General features: G+C 40.6%; 2 protein-coding genes across 8 annotated transcripts in view; both read left to right on the forward strand.

Annotated features, from left to right (window-relative positions):
* The window catches only part of NCOA7 (nuclear receptor coactivator 7), an 85,094-nt gene extending 70,115 nt beyond the window's left edge, over positions 1-14,979 (forward strand). For 6 of the 7 annotated variants that reach the window (XM_054062280.1, XM_054062279.1, XM_054062283.1 and 3 more), the window contains 7 exons: positions 147-315; positions 5,205-5,352; positions 9,759-9,884; positions 10,358-10,510; positions 11,047-11,142; positions 11,803-11,876; positions 12,749-14,979. In XM_054062280.1, the coding sequence (XP_053918255.1) occupies positions 147-315; positions 5,205-5,352; positions 9,759-9,884; positions 10,358-10,510; positions 11,047-11,142; positions 11,803-11,876; positions 12,749-12,884 (902 nt within the window). In that variant the 3' untranslated portion in view covers positions 12,885-14,979. Of the gene's footprint in view, positions 1-146; positions 316-5,204; positions 5,353-5,409; positions 6,903-9,758; positions 9,885-10,357; positions 10,511-11,046; positions 11,143-11,802; positions 11,877-12,748 lie in introns of those variants that run through there. The other variant, XM_054062285.1, reaches the window with a different exon arrangement.
* Positions 14,980-17,106: 2,127 nt separating this feature from the next.
* Positions 17,107-24,096, forward strand: HINT3 (histidine triad nucleotide binding protein 3). The gene is made up of 5 exons (XM_009562905.2): positions 17,107-17,253; positions 17,962-18,079; positions 19,396-19,465; positions 20,297-20,423; positions 22,321-24,096. The coding sequence occupies exons 1-5, from the start codon at positions 17,107-17,109 to the stop codon at positions 22,366-22,368; spliced, it is 510 nt and encodes a 169-aa protein (XP_009561200.2). The 3' UTR covers positions 22,369-24,096.
* Positions 24,097-24,430: the final 334 nt, after the last annotated feature.

Raw genomic sequence — 24,430 nt, forward strand, 5'->3', positions numbered from 1 at the left:
ATTGAATGATATGTCTGGTTTAATTCTGTGTATGGTGCCTCTGAGTGTTCCTTTGCACAAGCTTATTAATCTTTGCGATAATGGGTTATCAACTGCGGTATTTGTACTTTCCTGTAAGCAGCTGATTTCTTTTGTCTCTCATTCAGATATGCTTCCTTCAAAAGAGGAGAAGAGCAAGACTCCTCCAATGTTTCTGTGCATTAAAGTAGGCAAGCCCATGAGAAAGTCCTTTGCGTCTCAGAGCACCACCATGTCTCAACAGTACAGTAAAAAGATAAAGCAACCTGAGTACTGGTTTGCTGTTCCTCGGGAAAGGTAAGCTGCAGTGCATAGCATGAAAACAAGTTTGGCTCTTCTTTGTTTTAAATATGTAGCGCTTTCTAGAGTTGAATCTGACTTTCCCTATGTCATCCAAGGTGTGAAATGCAGCAAGGATGCTGAGATGAGGAGGGGTGCACCCTCATTTAATTGCATGCCAGAGAGATAAAGCAGTGTTTGTAACTGGCCTAGCTTGGTTCCAAGTGAGAAGGAAGAAGGGGTCAGGTGCCCCTTGGAAGATGAAAAGATTGCAGTTAGCATATGATAAAATCACTGGGAGATTATCTGGGTTTTGACTATTAGTCTAGAAATTGAGAGGAAAGGGGAAAGGGGAGCAGTGGTGAGAGAGGTGAGGCTAAAACATAGGTATTTCACATGCACCAAGGGAGTGATGTGGAAAAGGGAGACACTCCTAACTGAATGGATGTGACTTTTTCAGCCTTCAGGCAGATAAAAAAAAAAGTCCCTTTCTTCATAGTAAAATCCATTTAAATGTTTTATGTGCCTGTATGTATGTGTGTGTATGTATGCATAAACAGTACTGTAGCAAAAAAAAAAGTGAAGGCCTGTGATTTTCCACATAAATCACCCCAGAACTCATTGGCTGTGGGCAATCATATCCCTGCTCCTCCTTTTGCTAGAGGGCAACTAGAGCAAGTCTCCAGTCTGTTGATGAACCAAAAGAGGGAAATTGGTGATCACGTGTCTGGTGAATTGATACCAGGAAGGAATGATAATCAGTCTCTTTGACTCAAGGTGTCTCTTTGAGATGCAGTCAATTTTTTTCTTTTTCTAAAAATATTTTCTCAGAATATTTAATTTTATTTTCAAATTTGTGGCATGTGTGCTGATGTAAGTGTTTATTTCTTGTATTTTAGAAATGAGTGTTATGAGTAGACAAGCAGTGTGGAAGTTGCTGACTATGGGGCCAAGGGGGAGAGGTTTAATCCAGCTGGAATGTGGCCATTGGGAGTGTAGCTGAAGATAGCATTTGGCTTGCTTGCTATCCTCTGAACCCAGTCCTTGGCTTCTCAGGGATTTCAAAAGGGAGGGTTCAGAAGATTCTAGGTTGAAGTGTGAGTAAATACTTCAAGGAGTTGGAGTGATGCTGTAATATAACACAAGGTCAGTTATTGCTCTGGGGATAGCATATCTAATGTTGAAGAAAGCTGCTGAGCTGAACTGAGGTAGTCTCTGGTCATTGCTCTGTGCAAGAGGTAAATCCATTAAGCTCTATCTTAAAAACCTATTCTTACCACAGACTTGGAAAACAGCATTTCTGTACGTTATCTTCTGAATAGCGAGGGAACCTAACCCATATATAAACTGAAGTGTTTACAATTGGTTTATACTTCAGTTCTTAGGCTGAGGAGAAGATAATTTCTGCAGTGAGCTGTTGCAGCAGCACTTGGCCACGCTGGCTGACAGGCCAGATCTTTGCTGCTGAGGCTGCTGTTCACATCTTGATCAAAATTAGTGGTGAATGTAGTGTAATTAGGTTATTTTGGTGCTATTCATAGATGCCTGTTTTAATACCGCAGAGGTGCGTAGAAGATCATATAGAACTTGGGGCAAAATTAAGAATTAAATGCGAGATCCACTCCTTCATATTAATGTAAGACATGGCTTTGCCTAACAAGTTAGTGTTTTCTCCAAACTCTTGGATGCCTTTCCCAAAGCAAAATGCATCATCTCCCTCCTACTAGTATTGCATAGCACATAATTACCAGTCTTGCATCTCACCTTGAGAGTGGCATGGACAGAAGGCATTTGGGATAGCTTTGCCATGTAATTTTGATACAGTGTATCAAAATAATTTACTGAATGTTAAAAAGATTGAATGCCTTTTATATTCATGTATGAAAACATCAAAAATGCCACTCATCTCATGGGCCATAAAGCAGCATAAGTGAATCCCTTTCTGTACAATGCAGTCACAGTAGCTTGTGCAGCATCGTTATATTTAAAATAATAATATTATTAATTTTAATTATTAAAATTAAAATAATTTAAAATAATATTTTTAAAAAAACAAACAGACCAACCACATATGGGTTTCCTTCCTCTGATTTGTGTTCAGTGACATTTTTCCGTCGGACTCAGTGTTTACTGTTAAAATAGCTTCTCTGACCAATTGTGAAAATGGCTCCATTTTCATTCTGGACCCCATAGCCCACCACTCCCAGCAGAGCTGCTCTTTGATCTGCAGATGGCTGCTTTCGTGCCCTTGGCAGGCTGTGGGAAAGCTGGGATGGGTGAGGAGACACGTACTTGCCTTCCAAGAACTTTAAATTTTTGGGGGGGTAATAGAAGCCTATGGAAATGTCATTAATACAGAGAGAAAGACTGTTAAGCTGATATTCTTGATAAAGGCTGCCAATGAGTCTTAAGTCTCATTTGCCTTTTGTGGCTGTTGTAGGTCTTCTTTCTTCCTACACGGCTGTCCTTGTGTGTGTCACCCTGTGACTGCACTGAGTTAATCAGTGACTATATAGCTGCTTTGTGCTGCCTGCTTGATCGCTTGATCACTGTGGCACTCGTCTTCGTATGTAACAGTGGAGATGAGCATCTTGAGTTGCCTTACATACAGGTTACTCAGCCTAGAGCAGCTTCCCGTCAGGTTCAGCTGAGCAGAGAGGCACCCATGCTTTTGGACACTTACAGAGAGACTGACTTTTTTGGTGAGACGTCTTGTAATGGGTATAGCTTACAGTATCAGAGGGTAAGTCCGTGTGTGCTCTTACTACATATTTAAATGGTACCTAGGATTCCACTCTACAGTAGTGGTAGGTCAGTAATTACTTTACAGATTCCCTCAGGGTCTTGCAGAGGAAAATACCTTACTCTGGGACAGAGATAGTAATGCAGAATTTCTTTGTTTATAAACATGTGTCCTAACACATAATTTCCTCATCTTAGCATTGACTAGTTCCTCAGTCAATAAGTAAACCTCATTGATTATCTGTAATATAAATTTGGCAGGCAGGTTTGGTTTCTGAATTTATATTTTGTATTAATGTTGATGGAAAAGGCTTTGCACTGAGATTGTGCTGCTAAGAGGGAAGTTGTTTGGAAGTTTTTTTTTAGGAGTAGGTAGATTTTCAAGGAGGAAAAGTAACAGGGCTTGAACCTTGCTTCACTCTTTCAGTCTTAGCTTCCCGCACCACTGATTTATTTATTTTTGTTAGGGAGCTGGATGAATTTTACTTTGTTGTGTGTTACTGTTTCTGCAGGATTTCCTTTTGTAGAGCAAAATGTTCCTTGATTGTGACTCCAGTATCTAATGCATAACAACCTGTAGTTAATACAGCTGAAACTGCGATCTTGAAGAACTTGCAGTACAACTAGCTGGAGTCGTTACCTATGTGATGCTTCTGGGCACTTACAGAGGGCTTTGTATTATGGATGGTGATTAAGATTGTCCTGATGCTGAAGGAGCACTCTTCCATGCTCTTATTAATGGAATGGCATAGGTAGCATAAAGCTTAGATTTAGACTTCTTTTGAATTAGCTTTCTACAAATAGAGTACTCCTGATAAATAAGATATCAAACTATGCAGATGAAACCTATGAAAACCTGTTTGTATCTATAGCTTAATACCTTATAATGAGGACTCCTATAAATCTACCTAGGCTCATATAAGCCTGTGAGGGCTTGCGATAACTTATCATTCGTGAGATTCAAGAAGGATCATCATCATCTAGTGAAGCATGTTGTAGCAGAGTCTTAGGACTCCTCTGAATGAATTCCTGATTCTAGACCAGGAGCTGTAGTTGGAATTTGTACATGTATCACAGGATGCACAAATTCTCCCCAACTACCCAAACACAAATTTGGGTTACTTGTTCTCAATAAAAGGAGGCTGCTGATGCCTCAGGAACTAGTGTTAGGTATTCACAAGTTTAGGACAATTATACTAAAACCATATTTTGTTGTATATATTAAAAATTCTTCACAGGTAAAATTCTTATTTGATAAAAATTAAACTTTGCTAGAAGGTCTGTTAGCCGTGCACCACAGAAGCATTTCTAAATATGCAAAAGAGAAAAAAACCTGATGGCTGTACTAATTTGTTCCTCTTTCATTCTAAAGAGGACATTTCCATGATGAAGCAAAGTCAATCCTTTGTTCTTTCTGAGGGCAGTGGAAATTGGATCCACATTTCTTGAGGCCACAGTGATCCAAGCCCCTCCAAATACAGAATCGTAGAATAGTTTGGGTTTGAAGGGACCTTAAAGATCATCCAGTTCCACCCCCCTGTCATGGACAGGGACACCTCCCGCTAGATCAGGCTGTCCAGTATTTCACTTTGATTGTGAATTAGCATAGCTGTCATGCACATCCATCTTGTGGATGTCCATCTTAAGTGCTGGTACTTTATCGTTAGTGAAGCTGTCAGTAACTGCTTATTTTCCTTATGCTAACAGAATGAAGTCTTGTAGTTAGTCACTAACTTTTAGAGGGCAGCTAGAAGTGTGGTGTAGACTTCAGTGGTGATCTCTTATGGCTTGTTGCACACAGGAGGTCAGGCTAAATAAGTGAATTTTTATGGAGTTTTCTGAGTATGACCCCAATACCAATCGGTTCAACTTCTCGATATGAATTAGACTAGCCACTTAGCTTTACCATGATGCTTTGACTGTGTGTATAGCAAAACGAGGAGAAAAATATATTGTGGGGAGTGAAAACAGAGAAACTTGAAGTGCTTGAGGCTGCCAGGTCAAGGGAGCTATTGCTTTCTGTAATATGTGGGGGTGGAATTATGTGAGTGTCCTATTTGTGTGGTTGTCACTGCTTTGTCATTGGGCAAAATCTCTGTACTAGATGACTGTGCTGTATTCATGCACCACTGAAAAATGGCTGTCCCCTTCTCTTCTGTTCACAGGGTGGATCACTTGTACACATTTTTTGTTCAGTGGTCACCAGAAATATATGGGAAAGATGCCAAAGAACAAGGTTTTGTTGTGGTGGAAAAGGAGGAGCTTGACATGATAGACAACTTCTTCAGTGAGCCCACTACTAAAAGCTGGGAGGTGAGTGCTTTCTGTGTTTACATAAAGCTTGTGCATCTCAAGTGTGCATCCTCTGTTAAGAATCTCAGCACTTGCTCTTTTGATGATTTTTATGGTGTTTCTTTGTAATGCTTGCTGCTTCACATGGAAGTGTCCTCAAGGCTTGTATCTGTCTCACAAATGGGCTCGTATTCCCTCAGCCCTCCTTTCTTTTCTGTGTAGAAAGAGAAGGCAAACAACTGGGAGCTCTCTGGTGTGCAACCAGCAGAAGTTGTGCAAATATTTTGGTTATGCGATGTTAGCTTTTTTGCAAAACTATACAAATGCATGTTGTCAGTATTGCTAAGTTTGTATTGTGTTTATATGCTCCAAGTAAAATCTCCAAAATGTGTATGTATACATAAACTCCAACACAGACTCCTGTGTGCTGGTTAAAGTTGATTGGTATGTGGTGGTGTGCCAGGCTCTTGCTTCTCAGGTGCATGCAGCAGTGCTGCTTGAATTGTTGTAAGATGGGTAAGTTTTATCCTCAGACTTAGACTTTTTCATGTGGGAGCTTTTGCAATCTGTTTAAACTGCTTGGCATGCCTGTGTTTGTTATCTATCTCTCTCCTGTGGATACAAAGCCTAGTTTCTGATTGAAATATGCTTGAACACATTTTTAATGATATCTCTGAACGCTGAAGCTGTGCTAAGGATATGGGATAAATTAAAGAGATATGGGGTAAATTAGAGATAAATCCATAAGTAGGAAATACATTGATGGTGGTTTAAGAAGGGATCTGATTATTTGTCTTGAATCTAAACTTTTTTAAAAAAATTCTACTGCCCTTTATTATTCATTTTAAAGTAAGTTGTCCTGTTCAAAAGTGGAGCTTGGGAGTGGAGCTTGTCATTTCAAATGTAGTAGCATCATGTTTTATCCCAAATAGCTTTTGTTTTTACAGTTCTGTAGTTTCTTAATGTTGGTGCTTTGTGAACTGCAAGATAACTCTCTATTCCTTGTTTTTCTCAGCACTGAGTGTAGTCATATATTGCAGTAGATTTCACTGTTCAGATATTATTTGCATGCCATTTTCATAACACCAAAATGAAGGAAGAGGGCCAGTGATCCAAAGAACAGAGGTGGGAGAGATCTGGCCACACTGGGAGCTTGCCTCTCATTGTTTTATTTAAATATATACTGGGAGAAGAAATAGTTGGAAAGAGCTTCTAAAGGCGTGTCTGCTTTATTTGTAATATATTCAGGCTTTACAAATTTAAAGTAGATCTGCCGGGAAATCTCTATTGAAAGTCCAAATTTGGGCGTAATTACTCTCGTTTCACTCTCCCTTGTGGGGAAACCGAAAGTGTAACCGTGGAGAAGCATGCTCATATAAGCAGTTTTATCACAGTGTGCCACAGGCAGTAGCCGTCTATCACGCTTGTGAACTAGAGCTCTTGCTACTAGAGCACAGAAGTGTAGTGCATACTGCAAAATAAAGTGCTAGATGATGAAAGGGAAACAAATGCCTTTGAATATTCGAATTCTTTACAGTGCCAGAACTGACCAGGAGGAACCTTTTGTGGAGGTATGTTGACTGTGTCCCTGTTTAAACAGCTTGGATCTGATACAGCACTTCTGTCCTAGTAAAAAGTGTGCTCTGTACTCAGGTGAAATTTAGCAGGGTATTTCCACCCCAGGTGCTGCTTTCTCAGTCCTGTAAAATCTTCAAAAGATTTTGTAGAACCAGTTTCTGTAGTGCTTGATTCCCTCTGTCCTTTTGTTCCTTTTGGGTGCTCTGTGAATATCTGATCTTGCAAATCCCTTCTTTTTGCAATTGTTGACTCTGAACTTCATTCAAACGTGCACTTCAGTTATATATCTATGCAAAGGGAAGGGTCTTCAGAGTCGATTTGCAATTTGCAGCTGTGTTAACAGATTTTCTGTGGCTGCCTGTGTCTATGAGTTTGGTTGCATTTTGCTACACATACCTGTTGCTGGTTGATTTACTGTTATACCTTCCTCCCTCTCGTGGAAGGATATTATTACTAGAAAACAGGCTTCAAAAGAGGAGTTGAGTGCTTTTGACTTAAGATGAAAAGGGTATTCATTAAAAGAAAAAAAAGTTAAATTAATGGCCAAGGAAGGAAGGAAAAAAAAACCATTCAGGATGTGGAAAAAGAACAAGGATAAAAGCAGAAAGTTCCATTTTCTTTCAAGAATTTGTTGCTTTTTTAAAGAAAAATTGGTCTTAATTTTGCAGTGCAAACCTGCCCTCATCCAGCATAAGATTCTTTTCAGTCTCAACACCCAGGACTAGATCTCACTGAACCTGGTCTGATGGGGCAAGATGGAGCTGTGCATCCTTCCAGTATTATTAGTCAGGAGTGCTTGTTATTGCAGGGGCACGGGGGGCACGTAATGACGTTAATTCTGCAGGCTGGATTTTGTTTGTGGTGTTCCTGCCCTCTTTTCCTAACCCTGCTGTGTGTGTTGGAGTGCCAGTGCCTGGATGCCCTGGCTCCGCCTGCCCTGGGCTCAGCTGTCTGCATATGAATGCGGGCTGGATGTGAATGTGTGCAGCAGATATGTTGCTCACATCCCACTGGAGATGCAAGGCATGATGGTATTTCAGGGCTTTCTCCTGACCACTGTGAACTCTTTAGGTCTCCTGGTCTTCAAGAAAAGTTGCTCCTTTGCTTTGTGGTGTGGTTAAATCTGTACTTGGAGTCAGTCCAGTGGATTTGCTTTCTTGCTTGTGGGGCAGGTGTGTGTGGGACCTCCAGGCGCTTCTTGGCAGTTGTCTCAACTGTTGACAGCTTTTGCAGGTTCAAGCAGTGATCATGAAAGTGCGGAGGAGTTATGCAAAACTTTATTCATGTGTAATGTGAAAGTCATTTGGAAGCTTGTTTTTGCAGGAAGACATGTGGCTCTCTGCTCCAAGATAAGACTTCTGTGGTGATACGCTCAAGGCAGTTGAAGCTCTCCTGGTTATTTTGTAGCTAGGTCTCCTTGCTTCTCCAATCTTTTCTCATCAGCCCCATATCTTGAGCCCTCACTGTTGCTCCCTGTTTGCCATGGTAGGACTGAGCCCCAGCTAAAGCTCATCTCACCTCCTGCTGCTGTGCAGAGCTGAGGCTTCTCTTGCTAACTAAGTGCCCCAAGCTGCACTGAAGGGTTAACAGCCTTCCAGCTGTGCCAGATGATGCTCTCTGCCAGCAAGGAGGCTGAGAACCCCAGCAGCAGCTTGTTGGGAGCCAGAACACCCAAGCCACGGCTGCCAAGGGGCGAGGCAGCATCCTTCCCTCTGCGATGAGCTCCAGGTACCATGGGTGCTGCCAGCCTGGGAGTTCCTGTCTCACACCACGTCTGGGCTCCAGTTTGCTGCCTATGCCACAGGCAGTTCAGAGTTCATCTTGTCCTTCTCAGCACCTTGTAGGCTGATTAATCCTTTTATAGGCAAGAATTAAGCATATGGACTCGCATTTTCATTTTGTTTCCAGCTATGTGGGAAAAGGTAGTGTGGCTTACTGTAGTTGATGGAGAGAAGTATGTGCTTTATTTTCTTTATTTAAGTTTAAACATGACATTAGAAATATTTATATGGACTCATCTTTAAAATATTAGTGTGTTCTCTTTATAAAGTCTTAAGCAAAGGAATAAATACAAGTTTCCAAAGAGCTGTTTGATCATTTTTGGCTAAGACAGTATTTTATAAAGACCTTGGCTCTTAAAATTAGTACTTTCAGTAACTTCTGTAAATTACATGATCCAAATCTTACTCAATACTTTTCCTACGGGACAGAACTTTGAAATATCAGTTCCAAGTTGATTTACATTTTTGCTGTATTCATTCTATTTCAGTTTCTATATATGAAACCACATCTGAGTTAGTAAAGAAACCCAGGAAAAAGCTGCTGTTTTAATAGAAAGGAGAAGCAAAATTTTAAACTTTCATACTCTCATCCATTAACACCTGAAAACATAATTAATTTACTCAACTAGCTGCATGAGAGAAAACAAAGAAGCTTCTGTGTCCTCCTTATTTAGACTCTCACAAGACATCCAGTTGAGATGCATGTAGTGTGCTTTGGAAGAAGTAGGTACACTTTAGCCTTCTGACTTGGAACCAAGTATGTCTGAGACCAACCACATGATGTCATCTGGTTACCTCAGTGTTTATTAATCCCAAAGGACTCTATGGCTGTAGGAGGTCACCAGGGCGCGAAGCAATTCTGGCCATGTTATCTCAAAGATACCTTGCAACTAAAAAGTCCCCCATTCGGTTAAGGCTTCCTGTACTTGACAGAACCATCCCATACACTGGTTTTGCTCCACAGTGTAGCAGCTGAAGAGTATGTTTCTTTTAAATTAATTTGCTTCAACAGAGAGTTGACAGCTGAGGAGCTATTCCTTAAGCTGGACACTTGTTATCTTGCCTCAGATCATTACTGTAGAAGAAGCAAAACGACGAAAGAGCGTTTGCAGTTACCATGAAGAAGATGACGATGATACTTTGCCTGTCTTAAAACATCACAGCGCCCTCCTGGAGAACATGCACATAGAGCAGGTATGGCTAGAAAAACCTTGGGTTTCATTGTTAGCTGTGGTGCTGTCTCTGTCAAGTGTGGGACGTTTAGCTTTCTGGAGGCAATGCCAATGCTTCTTAAGAGTTTGGAAAGTTCTTAGTATATCGGAGTGTCCTTGCACAAGGTCCTGGTTGCTGCAGCACTGGCTCACCTGGAAAGCTTCTTTTTATGTTTTGCAACTCTGGAGTTTGAGCCATGATACTGAGGACTGGCAACTCTTTCGGAGTTCAGAGAGGGTGTGCTAGTTTTGGAATCTCTTTCATGGGTGATGTGAATGCAGACAGTTGGGCTCAGAGCTGTGGCAGAGATGTTGAGCTGCTGGCACCAGCTGCTCCTTTGACAGGCATTTTTTGGTTTTTGACTCAGAAGCCCCTGCAGCAAGGGAGTGGTCTGGGACACCAGTTTGTGACCAGACTTGTTGAATATGTAACCATTTGCCCTGTTCATTGACCAGCTTGCCCGGCGCTTGCCCGCACGAGTGCAGGGATATCCATGGCAGCTTGCGTACAGTACACTGGAGCACGGGACTAGCCTGAAGACTCTGTACCGTAAATCAGCATCTCTTGACAGTCCAGTTCTCCTTGTGATCAAGGATATGGACAACCAGGTAAGGAGTGCTTGTGCTGCGGGGATTGAATTGAAAGGGCAACATTATAAAAAGTGATCATTATGAAGTGCTAGTCATACCACAAAGTGATATCATACCAAAATAAGACATTGATGTTATATATTTTCTACTGTTTAAACTAGACATAATTATAGGCAGGAACATACACCAGCAGTAAGAGAAATACACTTCCTAGCTTCATAATTGCAATGGGTGCTGGTTCTAACACTGCCCATGTAAGTATCTTCCTTAAGTATCTCAGTTAATGAGCTGTCTCAAATAATGCCTCTGTGGAGATCTAGTACTTCTCCTCGAGTTGGCATTCTTGTTGCAGTTGTCATCTGGCTTTTAACTTCCAGGATAAAAAAGATTTGCAGGAGTACTTGTTCATCTGAAGTACTTCAGTAGTTGGTGGTTCTAACATGAAACACCAGCTCAGTTGTTCTTTAGAAAGTATTTTTTAATGTTTAGGGTTTTTTCTTTTGATTTTTTTTTGCACTGTCTTCAAATGTAGTTTAATGACTTTATTCTAACAGATATTTGGAGCTTATGCTACGCATCCCTTCAGGTTTAGTGACCATTACTATGGCACTGGTGAAACATTCCTCTACACATTCAGTCCAAATTTCAAGGTAAGTGGGTGTTCACTTTCTCAAATAATATTTTTAGGTGCTACTTATGAACATTTATGTGATTTTTATGAAGGCAACACGTGGGAGTTTAGATGTGCCAGCTGTTGATGAATGCAGTTCATCACTCATTGCTTCAATACAATGCTTTAAGCAAAAGTACCTGTAAGTATCTGAAGTGAAGAGGACAGTCTGCAAGGGTGAGGAGAGGGTTTTAAGTGAAGTGAAGGGGAGGAAGCAGAAAAAAGTAAGGAGTGAACTGCCAAAGACTTGCCTTGGAAGGCAGTGATACCAAAAGGAGGGTATAATTTCACATGTGCTTAGGTTCACTGTGGCCAGAAATGAGAGATAAGAGTGCTACTGAAATATCCCTTAATGTTCATGGCTTATGTATTTTTCAATATTGAAAATATTGTTGCTTTTTAATGGAATACCTGTTGATTTAGAGATCCAAGCAGAATTTTAAAAAGGATTAGACTGCATTGTTCATAGTTTCAAATACGTATTGTTCCTTTACTTTCTACCTATTACCTCTTCCCCCTGCCCCTTCAAGAAAAAAAAATACAACCACACCATAAAATACCTGCTAAGAGTTGATCCCTAGTAGATATACCTTACAAGAATCCTCATGGTCCGAATATATTTGGGATTTTTCCCCCTCAGGTATTCAAATGGAGTGGAGAGAACACCTACTTCATCAACGGAGACACCAGCTCCCTCGAGCTTGGAGGTGGAGGGTGAGTCAATGTTTGGTTTTCAAATTGTGTAGCTAACTTCTTTTTTCTAAATCAGAATAGGTGCAATGGTAGCTGCCAGATAAACTAATCAGTAAAATGGCTGAACCTATTTTAGTAAACTCTTTAGGGCAGATACCTCAGCAATTTGATTTCTGTTATAGACCCTGAGCATTTTCATAGCTTAAACAGAGTGAATGATGCTGGGCAAGTTGGTTTTTTTGAGATCAGAAAGAAAGCAGATGTTTTGAGTAGATAACACATCTCACTGCTGAACGAGTTTGCCACTGGCAGATAATCTCTAATGGCAAGTTTTGCCATCAGCTACTTCTAAGATTTTTCACATGGTACTTATTAAATTGTTCTGTTGCTGCACAGAGCAAGGATACAGACAGGACTTTCAAAGCTACAGTGGTTGTGAAATCAAGGGCTGCTTGAACTAAAGCTGACTGCAGCCTGCACCACAGGGACATCTGGGCATGGTTTTTGCATCAGGAGTTTATGAACACCTCTCTTCCTCCTCCTTAATCAGAAGGGGCCTTGTTCATACCCAAACGGCCAGGGAAGGGACCGTGACATCTGTGCCCTGGTGTCAGTCACAGCCACAGCAGTGCAAACAGGCGAAAAATGGCACAGGGGGCTGTGGTCGCTCACTCGTCCTGCACTCTGCCTGGCTCGCTGGTGTGAACAAAAGCAAGGGGACTGCTCTGTGCGTTTCTTGGCAAGTGCTTTGCCTGGGTTGAGCTCTTCACATTGAGTCTGAGGTCCTCAGAACTACCTAGATTCATCCTTACCACTCCTCTGGTTGTTTCTGCAGCTTCCAGTGTATTTATTATTGTATATAACTTGAAATTTGTCATGTATTTCCTTTTTAGTGGCCGGTTTGGCTTATGGTTAGATGCAGATTTGTATCACGGGCGAAGCAACTCCTGCAGCACCTTCAATAATGACATCTTATCTAAAAAAGAAGATTTCATAATACAAGATGTAGAAGTATGGACATTTGAATGAAATAGTGACTGCCTTAAGGACTGGAATCCATTAGGCACTTAAAAGCTAACTAGAAGGTGCAGGCTGCCTCACGTTACATGCTTTTCCCTCAAGTTTGTACCAGAGCATGACTACGCAAAAAAAAAAACCCACCCAAACAACCAACCCAAGAAAAAACAGAGCTGGTTTTGAGAGGCTGTAAGAGATTAGTCTGAAGTGTTTTTTACTTCCTCCTCCAGCACTCCTCCATGGAACATATGATGCTTATGAAAACATTCATGGTGTGTAAGTTGAAAACTTTTTCTGTAACTGTGAAAAAGATCCTGTGGGAAAACTGTAACTATCTAGTACATTCCATGTGTGTTTATGTTCAACGTACAAATGCTAACCAAAAATAAAAGGTTAATTTACCAAAATCTATAGCATACTGTTTGCCATGGAAAAGAATCAGAAATAGGTGTACACAGCACTTAAGGGAACATGTTTTTTAAATCTTTTTATTTATTGTTATTGTATAGCAGATTTTTTTTTTGTAAATGTATTAGCTAAAAGTTGTTTTTTCTTTTAATGTTTCAAATGTCAATTTGATAAATAATTTCTAGGTTTCTTATGCATTGATGTTTATTCTGAATCAATTTATTTGATTTCTGAAGTTAATTTTTTATATTTTTATTTTGTAAATGAGATTTGCATTTCATTTTGCCCTAATTAGAGGGTTTGTTTTCTGGCAGAAACACTTGAGTGCATAATTCTGTTTTGATTTTTTTTTTTCTGAGATGAGGGAGAAGGTGGATAGTGCTTGTTATTAACTCTGCTGCCATCCTGCTAATAGATAATTATTTTGGCAGTGTATGGAGACATTGGGCAAACTGCCACCTGGTGTAGACTGTATCAGTTCTGTTGCAGTCAGCAGAATTGGGGCAGCATGATCCAAGCGTCTGCCCTAGTATTATTTGACTGTTTATGAAGGACATTTCTAAGAGAGAGTTGTTTTTCTGTATCACCACCAAACAATTCAAAATAAGCCACCCACTGTGCTTTTATGAGCAATTCTCTACAAATAACTGCTTTGTTAAGGAAGAAATACGATTGAGATTTAGAAGAATGCTATTTCTCTGACAGGCCAGGTCATGTTAGTGTAATAGTTGTTTTTTTAGTAATTACATATATGATTTCCTTCCCAAAACAGACTTGAAGCAACAGGCTGGCTTAGGATTTGCCAGACAGCTAAATATTATTCTTTGTTTTTCATGAAAATAATCGGATACTTTTACCCTACCCCACTTCAACACTGAACAGAAAAGATTCCATGTTACAAAACTGAAATTTTGGTAAATAGGGAGAGTATGATGGAGGACTGCCAATCTTCACTGTTTGCTAAAGAATTCTGCTTTCCCATTACTCTGTGGTTTTGTTTACAGAATCCAGACCCAATCAACATTAGGATGCTGTCCTGCCCTTCAAATCGAATATGTCATTGTCCTGAGAAAGGCAGGCTTTATTAGTGATAGGGTGCTTTCATGCATTAAACAGTACACTCTAGTTTTAGAATATTATTAACTGAGTAATACAACTCTAGTTCCTGTTCTTCCCTTTTTTTTTAATAGACTAGAAAAATAAAAACAAAAAACCAGCCAAGTGGCTTTCTTTCAAAAGCATTTCTAAATCTTAATCCTGCACAGAAATTTCACAGTCTGAAAACCAATGCTATATACCATAGGCCTGTAACACGCTGCATCTGAGCTTCTCACAGTTCCCCTACATGTGGTCTACTACAGCAATAAAGTTCTTATTGGTGATGCTGTAAAATATTTTGGAAGTAGCTAACAGCATAACACTTTGAAGATACCAGGAATACTGTTTGCTCTCTTAAAAGGTGGCAGACCACTTAACAATTAAAAAAACCCAAGCCAAGTTCGACATTTTGCATATATTTCACTATTGCTACCTACAACTTACTCCATTATATTATCCTTGTCAGAGCATATCTAAACACCGTGGTCTATATTCAAAACAGTGTTGTTCAATCAAAATTCTGTGACCATTGAAACTATGATTATTGAATATATGTAATGCAGTGCTATCACAATATTTTCAATAAAGGAATTTATGCATTCAGAAACTTGTTACAGATTTTTTTTTCTTGTTTTTCCACAGATTTTAGTACATTTTAAAGATGAAAGGATGCAGCTTTAATTACAGATTATGCTGACAAATACATATGCCTCCCCTCAAAAAGAGAATTCCGGCAATATCATATTTTAGAAACATCGCTAAGGAAATGGGAGCTTCTGGGTTGGGAGGTTTAGGTGTGGCATGGCATCTCCTAAAATAAAGCCGTGTTTTGAGGTCACTGGAAAACAGATTGTGCCAAAGGGCTAAGAAATACCATTAAACAGTTGACCTAATAGTTTTCACTGTTTCTCTCGGCTGTGGTGAATTACAGGTATTCCTTCATCTTTTTTGACCAACCCGTTCCCAAATGTCAGAAGTCTGAGTACATCATTTTTGTATGCACCCTTTTTATCTTGCTGAAATGTTGATGTATCTTTCTTTCTGCCTAAGCAAGACAAAGGTATACAACATTTTAAAAGGTCTTAATACTTGGCTTTTAGTGATTGTATGGTAGACAGAGATGGCATTAACTGAAAAATGAACTACAGTTACACATGAAATGGAACAAGTAGGCTATCCGTGAACCTTGTTTTGAGTGAGATGGCATAAGAATTTTCTTAAAGGAAAATTGAGGGAAAATTACCACCACTAGTAATTTTTCAGAGGGACGATAAAAGCTTGATCTTTGAACATGAAGCATGTATAGTTTAGTGGTACTGAGATAAAGATTTTTGATTCAAGACAGTGTTGAAACGCACACTCACAATAAGGCTTGTGAATACCCAGGTAAGTGCAGATGTTTGATTTGGAGTGGCTACCAGCGCAGTTTTTGCACTGGATGTTTTATACAAAGCTGGCTTCATAGCAAAGTGAAACCCAATTACTTTCAGAATAATCCTGGGATGTAAACTCAAGATGTCATTTGCCTGTTTGTAGCAGAGAAAAGGAGCACATTAGCTCATAGCAAAGGGATTGCGTCACAGTCTGCAGGCTGGCAAATGTTGGAAAATGAGCTGCTAACCATGTCCTATCTGTACAAGCACAGCTTTTGTTCTGAAAGAAACACATTTTTGAAAACCATATTCTAAATTTTACAGCTCATTGCCTCTTGAAACACTACGGCCTGTTGTCTGTGGGACAAGTACTTTGTGCCATTTGGGCCGCATGAATCATAGAATAGTTTGGTTTGGAAGGGACCTTAAAGATCATCCAGTTCCAACCCTCCTGCCATAAGCAGGGACACCTCCCACTAGATCAGGCTGACCAAGGCCCCATCCAACCTCGCCTTGAACACCTCCAGGGATGGAGCAGCTACAGCTTCTCTGGGCAACCTGTGCCAGTGCCTCACCACTCTCATGGTGAAGAAATTCCTCCTAATGTCTGGTCTACATCTGCCCCTCTCCACTTTATACCCATTGCCCCTAGTCTTATTAATATATGCCTTTGTAAACAGTTCTTCTCCAGCTTTCTTGCAGCCCCTTCAGGTACTGGAAGGTCACTATAAGGTCTTCCCGGAGCCTTCTCTTCTCCAGGCTGAACAACCCCAACTCTTACTCCTGTCCTACGGGAGGCGCTCCAGCCCTCTGGTCACCCTTGTAGACTCCTCTGGACCCGTTCCAACAGGTCCATCTCCTTCTGAACGTGAACACTGAATGAAGAACGCGAACACTGAAATTCTGTAGTGAGGGATCCTGCAGCTCTGCAACTCCAGTCTAATGAACAGTGCGAGAGATTCAAAATACCAATTATTAAGAAAATGTTTTTAGAAATGGAAGGTCAGCTACCGCTTGGCCTCTGTTAGCTCTGGAGGCAATTGGTGCTATGAAGACTGTGAAACACGGGAAGAGGTTGCCCAGGGAAGCTGTGGCTGCCCCATCCCTGGAGGTGTTCAAGGCCAGGTTGGATGGGGCCTCGGGCAGCCTGATCTAGCGGAAGGTGTCCCTGCCCATGGCAGGGGGATTGGAACTGGATGGGCTTTAAGGTAGGAGCGAGGCGGGGCAGGATGGTGGGGGCGGGTGTGTGTGTGTGTCAGTCTCGCGTGCCGCGCGCGCCCCCTGACGGCGCAGCGAGGGGGCGGGGCGCGGCGCGCGCACGGACGTCATCGGCGCGGGCGGGCGCGCGAGGGGATATGTCCGGGGAGGGGGCGGCGGGCGCGGCGGCCGCGAGGGGGGCGGAGGGGGAGGGGGGCGAGAGCGCGAGCGGCGGCGACGGGAGGTGTGTGTTCTGCAGGATCGCCCGGCGCCAGGAGCCCGGCACCGCCCTGCTGCCCTGCCAGGTGCCCCGGGCCGGGGGGCGCGTGCCTGTGCCTGTCCGCCTGTGCTTCTGTGTCTGTGCGTGTGTGACTGTGTCGGTGCCTGTGTGTGTGTCTGTATCTGTGCCTGTCTACACGTGTGTGTGTCTGTCTGTCTGTCTGTCTGTACACGTGTGCTTCTGCCTGTCTGTGTGTCTCTGTGTCTGTGCATGTATGTGCCTGTGTGTGTGTTCATGTGTGTCTGTGTGTGCACACGTGTGTGTGCTGGTGTATATGTCTGTGTGCACGTGTGTATCTGTGTGTGATTGTGTCCGTGTGTGCATGTGTGTCTGTGTGCCTGTTGGTGCCGTCTGTGCCTGTGCCGGTCTGTGTGCCGGGTGCGCCGTGCGGGGCTGCGGGAGGCTGGGGCGGCCTGCGGGCTCCTGGGCTCCCGAGCAGGGCGAGGGGAGAAACATCCATCAGGAAGGATATATCTTGGCGTCCTTAGTGCTGACACAAGAACTGCAAACCTTAGAGCAGACCCTGAGGAATCCTGACCTCACGAAGTCGGCTGAGGGCACCAATCGTCCTTGCAAGCTTTCCCGTAGGCTGGACCCAAAATGTTGAGATTTGTGCTACTTGTTTCAAATATGACATTAAGTATCACTCTGATATGGGGTTGTGGACTTTGTTACCTACTCTTTGCCAATATCCTTGTCCTAATCAATTTAATATCTTTGCGTCCCTTTTTAGTATGAAGACCTTGTTTGCTTTAGAGATATCAGACCTGGTGCCCCCCACCACTATCTTGTGGTGCCGGTGGAGCACATGGGAAACTGCAAAACGCTGAAGGCAGAACACATACCTGTAGGTAAGGCTGTAAGCACGGATTTAACCTAAAGGAAAATAATTTTGCACAGACTTAAATACGTCTCCTCGTCAAGTGAATTATGCCTTTGAGCACCATTTAGTTGAGGATGTTAAGCGTGGCACTACACGTGAGTGTAGGTGGGGACTTGTTCTTCCATGGAACTTCGTGTGCTGTTCTAGAACACTTTTCTGTGTGGTTCTAGAAAAAACCTTGCCCGGGTGCATGAAATCTTTTTTGTTTGCATGGAGTGTAGGTGCTTCTGCAAGTTTTTGGAACTGCAGCTTTCTTTTTAAAGCATTTATGTGACGCTTCATTGTGTTTTCTTAGATAAATGTGCAATTATAAATTGCACGAAAAATTGTAGCAGGATTTTGTGAAATGTATGTTCTAAGATAAGTGCTACTTTATTTTTCAGGAAAAAAAGGGAGTAAGAGAAGAAAGAGGGAAATGATGGTCTGATAAACTCCAATGATTTTTTAAAAGAAAAAAATCTAAAATATTGAAGCTATGATTTATTGTTGATTGGGGTTTTTTTCCTTAAAATTTGTCCTGGAATTTGCTTCACAATAAATGCCTAGCTAAGTGTATTGAGTAACAGAAGAAACTGTGACCATAAATGCATGAAGAGATCCCACCTTAGGGAAATTTACAGGTGATGCAAGAAAAGAGTTATAGTTGTGTGTTGCAAATCTTGCATCCCTGTATTTCTCTTCTAAACATGGGGTGCTTTTCTCCAGAAACAGCTTCATATGTGTTTGGCTTCAAGACAGTTCCTTAGATTTTTGCTTTGAGTTTTTGTATTAGAGTAGTTTCTTTTCTCAGTGATACAGTAATGAAACTTTGTCCTAGTAATAAGTACTGAGAGTTTTATTTTAATTTATTTTTATGCTTCATCTTGGAAACTTCTTATCGTAGGCTGCAGAGGACCTACAGATCAAAGTCCTGTAGTTCTGTAGAGATACAACACTGGAATTAGTGTAAACGTCATCATTCTGACCAATCAGTATTTGTTGGGTTTTTTTTAAATAGGGGTGTGGCAATAGTATGGCTTTGGCCAAAGTTCTTAGAATAATACACCTTAAAAGCATCATCAGTGTAGAAATTGGTAACAGTGGCAATTTTATTGTCAGGTATTGCACAACACTATCTTGACAATCTTGTTTGATTATGAGTCATTACATTATTTGTATTTTGAAAAAAGGCATGTTTGTGATCCCATTTTGTTGAAGTTAATATTCTGAAAAATGTCTTTCTTAAATTAATTGGTGACATATGATGCGTAAAATATTAAACTTAAATTTATTTGTGTTTAATAGTGAAGAGAATGATGGAAGTTGGAAAAGCCGTCCTCCAGAGAAATAATTTTAGTGACATGAGTGATGTAAGGTATGCACTGGAAACCTTCTATGTTTATTGAGTATGTTTTTTACTTTTCAGAATGCTATTTTAGAGACAGTCGCAACAACAGTATGATTTACTAGTGAAATTGGGTCTGCATTCACTTATTGCATGACTCTTCAAGTAGAACATGCTGACATTGAATATAAACTCTTTTTATTTTTTGTGATTAATTTCCAGTGTAGATTATGTTCCAACTCTGTGGCTTTGTGACCACATCTTGGGATAGGAAGGTCAAACAACAGATCTGAAAGGCTGCTTTTTAGTTACATGATGAAAATACACTCTAAATTCTAGATTCCAGAAGAGGGGTAGACTGTGTCCTACTCAAGCAGAGCGCTGCATTGTGTTTCAGTCATATGTATATTCATTTGATTTCAGTGCTACACCCTTTAGTTTAAGCCAGTGCCCTTGATGGCTGAGGTAAATTGTAACATAAATAGCGTAGAGTATGGGGATGTTGAGCCTTCATGATTGAAATAAATAGGAACTACATTCATCTAGCGATAGTTGGCTTTCCAGCTGAAAAATCTTCTACATTTAAGATGCATTTTGTTGCGAAGGTTGGATTTAAAAAATAAAATGTATCTTAAATGCAGAGATGTGAAGGAGGAGGTTAATGGGCTTCTGAAATAATTCCCCAAGAGCATAGTGAAAACAAACGGCATATTTTTGTTTCTGCCTTTATGTAAAAGGAAAATGTGGTGAATTCAGAGCTGAATTCATTTGATCATGTTAAATACTTTGCAATGTTTTACTTCTTTCTGAATTAACATCACCAGTATTTTTTACTTGTTTACGTGTTTTCCTTTTCTGAAGAATGGGTTTTCACTGGCCTCCATTCTGCTCGATATCTCACTTGCATCTTCATGTCCTGGCCCCAGCCAGTCAGCTAGGATTCTTATCTAGACTCGTGTACAGACTCAATTCCTACTGGTTTATCACGGTAAGTGTAATTCAGGTGAGCCATTTGGTAGGTTTTCAGTTGCGAGCCGAAAACGCGATGTCTTTCTGACCGTTTAACTATTTCCAATAATTCTTTGAGCAATTATTTTTGTCATTGCTATAATTATTATTTATTTATATTTTGCATTAAGTATTTGAGAAAATCTAATGGTAAAATGTAACTTTAATGTTTATACTTATTGAGGGAAATGGAATGACAAGAACTTTCACAGTGGTTGTGGATCTAATCTGTAGCTTCAGTTAATGTGATGTGCTTCTGAGAACACTTTATAAGTGTTTCTTCTTTAATCTGAAAGGATATATTCAAGTGCGGTGGGCTGTGCATGGTACGTACCCAGGTTCATCCGCTTTAGGTGAAAACTGTGACCAATTAATAACCACTCTTGGTTTTCCTCATCTTGTCATCTTTAGACTGACACAAGTGTCCGCTTTATGGAAGTGTTGTTCGTACAGATTTATGTCAGTAGAGGAAAGCCGTGAGACTGAACTGGCACTGCCTAAATTGCTGTTGGAAAATCTCTCTCAAGGACTAAAACTTACTCTCACTGCTTTGATGCAGGAAAGAATGCATCCTTGACGTGTAGGTGCAGCATCCTGGTGTCATTGCACAGCCCCAAAACAAAGATGCTGAAAAAGGTCAATCTTATCTAAAGAACAGAGACAGCCTGTTATTTATCAGCAGCAGAGGTCTTGCATTGCTCAAAAAAAGCAGATGTTTCTCTGCCATATTGTAGAGTGTTGCACAGATGTTTGGCCCTCAAATAAGTATAGCTGTGTATTTTTACTGCTTACTATCTTGTATTTGCTGAGGGAGATCTGTACCAGGTGTGGTTATCCAATATGGTTGTACTTCAGAAAAATATTTTGCCTTGTCAGGTTGGAAGAAGTTCTTGAGTTGGTTTGGGGTTTTGCAGGTTTTTTATAAGTTATAAGAGCCTGAACGTGATATTTGTTTAAGAATGCAAAGCAAGGTTCAGATAGCTTCATTTTCAGTTGTTCTGTGCTTTATCTAGCTTTATTTGCAAATAAAGTGCAACAGCTACTAACTTCTGTTAAGTTGTTCCTACCTAAAGCAGCTGATTTCAGTTTTACTGTGTGTTTAAAATATGCCAGAATTAAGCTTTTCACCTTTTAACATGGTTCCTTTGGAGATCTTAATGAAACCTCAAGCAGTAGTTGAGATTGAAAAATTAATTCAGTAGGACTGGGAAAAAAAAAAAGGCTAACAATAAACTGATTTGTTTCAGGAGAGCCCATGTCAGTCTCCATGTGCCCAGTTTGACCTGCTAGAACAATGCTGGCAGAATTCCTTCTGCCCTGAGCCTTTCTGAGGCCTGGTGCTGTTACATATACAAAATACGTCTGTCCCAGTTATGTGTAGGTGTATAAATAGGCATATAATGAAAAGTATGTGTCCACATAACCAAATGGATGTATATCTCCTGACACGAACCACATACATGAATGCTCTCCATCCTCAGTAACATATCTGGCTGCCGTGCCGCTGCTTAGGGGATGAGAGGCCACAGCACGCCGTTCTGGAGCGTCGCCCAAAGAATTCAAGGCCTCAGAGCTTGGTTTTTCTGAGCTGTCTGTCTTCTGAGGTCTTTAAAACCAGACTACTTTATCTGCTATTTATTTGCTCAAATGACTTCTGACTTTTATAGGTTGTGTTGCCTTTTCTGATCACCTAATGGGCATTTGATGGAAACTGTGAAAAAGAGTCTGCTGTCTAAAGCAATTGCATTCTACTTCTGTTGTATGCTGTCTGTAAAAATGGAAAGTAAATGCTTTGTCACTTACTTGTTTTAAAATGGGATTTTCAGTAAACTGAAGGTCCACGGTCTAGTTAATGCATTACTTTCTCTCTTTCATAGGCTGAACAACTGATTGAGCGACTGCAAACTGAAAATGCTGCCAGTTGAAAGCACTCTTCGCCTTGTGTGGCTAGCTAGTTTGTTCTTTGTCTTTGAACTCTGATTTAAGGTTACATGGTTTGATGTTGCCAGTAATACACCAGGATAAAAAAAGCTTTAGTTCCTTATGAGGAAATACACACAGAATTTGTAGCTGCCAACTTAATTCTCCCATTTGGATACTTGAGTCCATATTCTTCTCAGACAATAAGGCAATACATTTTAATTTTATATTTGTATATAAATGCATACATAATACACACATGCTCAAACTCGCACATGCAGAGACCTTTTTCTAGTAAAAGGCAGGTTATAGCAGCAGAATGTATTGCAAGTAAGGCAACAAGTTACTGCCAACAGCATGTATGTGGTACCAAAGTGAGTATTTGTTGTGGAACTAGGCTTTCATTTCAAAGATGCATTTTTCTAGAATTGCAAGTAACATTTAAAACATTTAAAGTTCCACTTGTATTGCAAAATATGTTACTTATGCCTAGTTATCTGTAGGTACGTTGCTGAGGGTAAGCTACTAACTTCCTGGTGCTAAACCACTTTAATATATGACCTGTCTTATTTGCATGACAGTAACCTAGTAAATTTTAATACAATAGGTGCCCAAGAGGTGATAATGCTCTATAACATAGAACATAGTTTAAATGTATGTGTAAGTGGTTGTATGTTGGACTTAAAGATAGTTTCCCTTTTACATGCACAATATTTTAAATTAGTTATTCTATGTTTACAAAAAATGTGAAGAGTTCAGAGGAATTGATTTAATATACTACTCTTCTGCACGATGGTAGGGGAAAAAAAATCAGATTTTTAGATGGTTCTGATACTGTTCTCACTGGAAGTCCCTTGGAGATTACTAATATCTTGGCTACGTTTCTAAATGAAGTCATAAGAGAAACAGGTCTTCAGTGCAGTGAGTATGTGGCAGGCTTGCACAATAGCAATCTGATTTGAATTTGGGATAGCAGGGACTCAGCCCAAAATTGGAACATGTCTGATTGCTTAAGGAACCTGCTGAACACTTCCCTTCGCTATTTGCCTGTGATCAGTAATGCCAGCGCTCTGTTTTTCAATACCATATTAAGGCACACTGTTCGGCAAGTTCAGACTCCGGAAAACACAGAGTAGATTTTTTTTCATTCACAGAGTGTCTCTCTTTGTGCCTAACTAACCAAGTGCCCTTGGCTGATGCATTTAGATGCAGCTGAGGTGGTGATGGTCTGTTGCACCTGCAAGCTTCCCTGAACTTAATCTTCTCAGTGTTTTCCACTGATCCAGCACATGTTGCCTTAGCAGTACAATGTATTGTAAGATTCTTACAGTAAACTATACATAATACTTCAGAAAGTTCACACCCTTCTGAAGAACAACGTTTTCTACTCAGAAGAGTTTACACCTCTCTTTGCTGTAAGACCTTGTTCCTGAAGTCTTGTTATTCTTATTACTGGGTGCTCACATGTCATTTGCAGCCCTTTAGGGTTCTAATTTGTAGCATTAGGTGGGGAGAGGGTGAATTAAAGCCACTGAACTTTTGACTACTTTTGTGCAATAGATTAGGAGGTTTGAGCTGGCTCCTGGCTTCATGAAATATCTGAACATTAAGATCTTTCAAGATGTAATACTGTGTATGTGTTCTGATTTGTAATTAATTTATGTAGCTGTACTTAACTGTGATGTGTAATATTTAAAGTACTGACATGAACTGTTGTCAAAAATGATTAATAAATAAACAGAATAAATACTAATCTTGGAATGATCTTCCAGAGCAGTGGAATGGTTGACTGTGGGGCTTGACCTTAGATACCTCTTTGCTTGCTTTTCACTGCCCCACTGGGGCTGGGGGAGAGAATAGGAGCGGCAAAAGTGAGAAAAGTCATGGGTTGAGATATACACAGCTTAATAAATGAAGGAAAGAAAAAACTGAGGCATGTGATGGGAAGGTAATCCACTCCTATAAGCAGGCCAGTCGCAATGGTTGCCCCTAACCCCCTGAAAACCTCTCCTCAGCTTTAATTGATGACATACGGTATGGAATATCCCTGCTGGTCAGTTTGTGCCA

The sequence above is a fragment of the Cuculus canorus genome, chromosome 3 (genome assembly GCF_017976375.1).
Source record: "Cuculus canorus isolate bCucCan1 chromosome 3, bCucCan1.pri, whole genome shotgun sequence".
NCBI classification, from domain to species: Eukaryota; Metazoa; Chordata; class Aves; order Cuculiformes; family Cuculidae; genus Cuculus; species Cuculus canorus.